The sequence below is a fragment of the Pinus tabuliformis genome, chromosome 4_2 (assembly GCF_031772625.1).
Source record: "Pinus tabuliformis cultivar Carrire ecotype Pingquan chromosome 4_2, CPIR1, whole genome shotgun sequence".
NCBI classification, from domain to species: domain Eukaryota; kingdom Viridiplantae; phylum Streptophyta; class Pinopsida; order Pinales; family Pinaceae; genus Pinus; species Pinus tabuliformis.
The window spans coordinates 1,084,021,378-1,084,025,542 of NC_142304.1; the positions used below are offsets into that span (position 1 = coordinate 1,084,021,378).

General features: G+C 39.4%; 1 protein-coding gene across 1 annotated transcript; it reads right to left on the minus strand.

The window, feature by feature from the left end:
* Positions 1 to 677: 677 nt before the first annotated feature.
* LOC149173405 (uncharacterized) lies at positions 678 to 3,850 on the minus strand. Its single transcript, XM_089427928.1, has 2 exons — positions 1,395 to 3,850; positions 678 to 1,293 (listed from the first exon to the last, which is right to left on the minus strand). The coding sequence occupies exons 1-2, from the start codon at positions 3,649 to 3,651 to the stop codon at positions 845 to 847; spliced, it is 2,706 nt and encodes a 901-aa protein (XP_089284054.1). The 5' UTR covers positions 3,652 to 3,850; the 3' UTR covers positions 678 to 844.
* Between the last annotated feature and the right edge of the window lie 315 nt (positions 3,851 to 4,165).

Here is a 4,165-nt window from a genome sequence, read left to right on the forward strand (position 1 = left end):
AACAATGGTTCAAAATGAAGGGAATATCTAGGGAGGAGAAAGATCCTGCAGACTTTTATATACAAGGTTAAAAAAATTGTATTATAGTGACACTCATGAGAAAAAACCATATACTTGATACGATCAAACAATACAACAAAAATTTATCCTTGGGCTATAAGCCTATAAAGCAATGTACCATAACCCAATCTCCTGGTATGGGTTTTAGGGCTCAAACAACGGTCCAATGTTTTCAAAATGGAAGAAGATACTCTAAAAAATAAAATAAAGGAGCTTTACAGTGATCACAGGTAATAGTTGTGAAACAGAAATGGCGAAAATATGAAAAGAGTTTAGAGAGCTGATGGTGCACTATGCATGGAAAGTTAGGTAAATACGATAGACAATGCTAGGAAACTTTCTACATCCTTCAACCTATCCAAAGAAATATCTCATGTAAAAATCTTGAAGAAATCATGCAATGTCTGAGCTGCCCCAAAACAGCCAATAAGCCCTAGTACAGCAAACTGTGAACAATGAAAATCAATGAGCACAGAAAGTATTTCACTTTCTATTTAGTATCATTTGCTGGAAAATATAAAATATAAAGCATCCTCAGTAGGCACATTATAAATATGAAAGTGTCCAACACCAAGTGCAATGTCAATTGCTATATGATTGAGTCAATGACTCGAAAAAAATTATGTTTGTCGTTATCCAAAACAGGTTGACAGTGCGAGTGGGAACATCAATGGCTAATCCTAAAGGTGCTTTCAATCATTAGTATATGAAAGAAGTATTAGGACTCAATGGACTCAAATTACTTCACAGTTAAGTTATACAACCACTGCTCCCTAACAACATTCTAGAATGTTGAAGAACTTTCGCTTTCGCCAATGTTGTTGTGACTAGTACTTGCACAACCTAGCAATTGTGTTATATCTAATTGGAAATTTGGATGGCCAACAGTGCTCAGAAAAGTGTCTCTGACGCTTTGCAGTTTCCTCACAATGTCCATCATAGTAGGTCGTTCTTCAGGAGATTCTTTTGTGCAGAGTAAACCCACACTTATGAGCTGCCTGAGGCAGCTGAGATCCTTTTGTTCTTCACTGCTCAAACTAGTCCTCCTCAATAGACTTTTGTCCACCATTTCTCCTATGTGATTTGGAAAACCAGTAGCCACCCATTTCTGGATGTACATTCCTTCCACAAACATGTTGTCGGTGGGCTTCTTTCCAGTTATCATCTCCAATAGCATTATTCCATAGCTAAAAACATCTCCTTTTGTTGTGGCATGCCCACCCAGCCCATACTCTGCATTCAGAAATCCTCGTCATAAAGCTTCTAATTCACAATATTTAAAATTATTAGGAAATTCATGACATTATATGACATGCTATTAGTACAAACAATACCTGGAGGAATATAGCCTGCAGATCCTTTGAGTCCATGTGTTGAAGTGAGCTCTGAATCCTCAAGGTTTGCAGAACATATGGTAGCAATGCCAAAGTCTATCACATATGCTGTCATATCTTCACCCAAAACCACATTGCTAGGTTTCAAATCACAATGGAGAACTTGCACAAAACAATAGTGATGGAGATACATCATGCCTTGTGCAATATCTATTGCTATATTCAACCTTTGAATCAAACTCAAACTACTCCCTTCTCCACCATCAGTATATAACCACTTTTCTAGGCTTCCATTTGGCATCAATGGAAATATCAAAGCTTTTATTTGGAGGTCTGAGTAAGAAGTTATGATTCTAATCAGATTCCGGTGCCTGACTTTACGCAAAACTTTGCACTCCTTGTCAAAACTCTTCTGAGACCCTTCATTTTCCAAATTGAGAAGCTTGATTGCGACACTTGTTCCATCATTCAGAACCCCTTTGTAAACTTTCCCAAAACTACCAACTCCTAACAAGTTTGCTTCACTAAATTCATTTGTTGCAGTGATGATCTGTCCATAGGAAATTCTTTGGTGCCCCACTTTTAAGGATACCTTTCTAAGAATATGCTTCTTGCGCTTTTGAATCCACAAGATTCCCAGAAGTGAACACCATACAATAATGACCACAACTACAGCAACAGGTATGACAACTCTTTTCTTGTGCCAAACACTTTTATTTTTGTGAGTGAAATTTTTGTGAGTGAAGCATGGTAACAGACCTACCCAAGTTCCACAGAGGCCAATATTTCCCATAAATGCTGCGGCACCAAGTTTTTTGAAAACTCCACCTTTAGGGACTTCTCCTGACAATTTGTTGAAAGAAAAATTCAAGTGGTTGAGCATTTTGAGATTTTCCAATGACATTGGTATTCTACCTGACAAATTGTTGGAGGAGAAATCCATGTCTTGAAGACTTTGAAGTTCACCGAGTGAAACTGGAATCAGACCTTCAAGTGCATTGCAAGAAAGATTCAAATACTCTAATTCTTTGCAGCTTTGAAGTGCACTTGGAATGTAACCAGTGAACCTATTAGCAGAAATATCTATGGCTTGAACCATGGTAAACTTGCTTAGTTCCAAAGGCACACGACCATGTAATAAATTGTTTGAAATATTGAAATAGAAAGCTAAGTTTGCAAGACCTGCAACATCTGGAGGTATGCCCCCACTGAGTCTGTTATATGACAGATCTAGCAGTAATAACTTGGTGCAATTCCCCAGATTTGCAGGAATAGCATCTGATAATTTGTTGTGAGAAAGATCAAGATATTCTAGCTGTTGGAGGTCTGCAACAGAATCTGGGATTCTTCCAGAGAGATAATTGCTAGATAAATCCAAGATCCCTAACTTTTTGAGTTTCCCAATTTCCATTGGGATGTTTCCTTGGAAATGGTTTAATCCTATTAATAACCTCTCCAACTTTTGAAGCATCTTAAGTGAAGGGATTGCCCCTGTAAAAAAATTGGAATATAAATCAAGTAATGTTAAACTAGTCAGATTTCCAATTTGTGAAGGTATTTCTCCGGCTAATTCATTTACACCCAAATCTATGTAGTCCACCTTTTTAGAGAGGTGGCCTATCGAAGAGGGCAAATGTCCCGTGAGATGATTAAAGGATAAATCTATTAAGTGTAGGCTGGAGCAGTTAGTAACAGCAGCAAGAATGGGCAAGGTCGTGGTGCTGCCGCTAACCAGTTGATTTTTATTTAAGTAAAGCGCCTGGAGCTGCGTCAACTTACCCAACTCCATGGGCACTGCTCCTCTGAGATGATTTCTGTTCAAATCGAGCACTTGAAGGTTCGTGCAATTGAAGAGGGAAGGGGGGATGCTGCCAGTCAACTGATTACGATGCAGAAAGAGTTCCGTCAACCAGATGTTCCTACTACACAACTCTGCTAGAATGGGACCAGTCAACTGGTTTTCATTTATATCCAATACTGCAAGATTGGTGCAGTTAGACAAGGAAGATGGAATTTGTCCTGTCAGATTATTACTGCCCAGAGCTATAAAGCTAACCTGGCTTAGCATACCCAGCTCAGATGGAACACTCCCATAAAGGTGGTTGGTACGAAAATCTATGTGGTCCAGAGAGGATATATTTCCCAAGCAGACCGGGATTTTGCCTGTCAAATTGTTAACCTTTAACACAAAGGATTGTAACTTGGGGAGCACACATAGTTCTGGGGGAATGTTTCCTATGAGATTGTTGTAAGACATAGAGAGGTACTATAAACGACGGCAACCGCCAAGAGTGGGCGGAATGGAACCTTGTAATTGATTATAAGACAGGCGAAGCATCTCTAAGCGAAAGAGGTTTCCCAATTGATAGGGAACGTGACCTTCAAAACTATTATTGCCAAGGTCGAGTACTCTAAGAAAAGAGAGATTGCCAAGAAGAGGAGAGATTGTACCTTGTAATCCCATGCTTGAAATATCGAGAGAAACCACCCTCTGTCTGCGAACACTGCATATGACACCCCTCCACTGGCAGAAGGAAACATTAGGTTTCCAAGAAGTGGGTAATGATTGGTATGGATCATATGTGATTGCAGACATAAATCCCTGCAAAGCCTCTTGATCAGAAGCATTGCTGAGATGGGAATGGATATCCCCGTGATGAGATGATTGAACCATGGGAACCATAAAAGGATTGACACAGACAATGAAATAAAAGGAGAAGAGTAGTGATTGCAGACACAAATCCCAGCGGAGCCTGTTGATCAGAACCATT

What these genes read in the sequence shown, in the direction of transcription:
- LOC149173405 (XM_089427928.1), bottom strand. Translation starts at nt 3,651, where the DNA reads ATGTCTTACAACAATCTCATAGGAAACATTCCCCCAGAACTATGTGTG. An exon ending in TGCAGGCTATATTCCTCCAG is followed by an intron (nt 1,294 to 1,394) that starts GTATTGTTTGTA and finishes TTCTGAATGCAG; the next exon opens with AGTATGGGCTGGGTGGGCAT.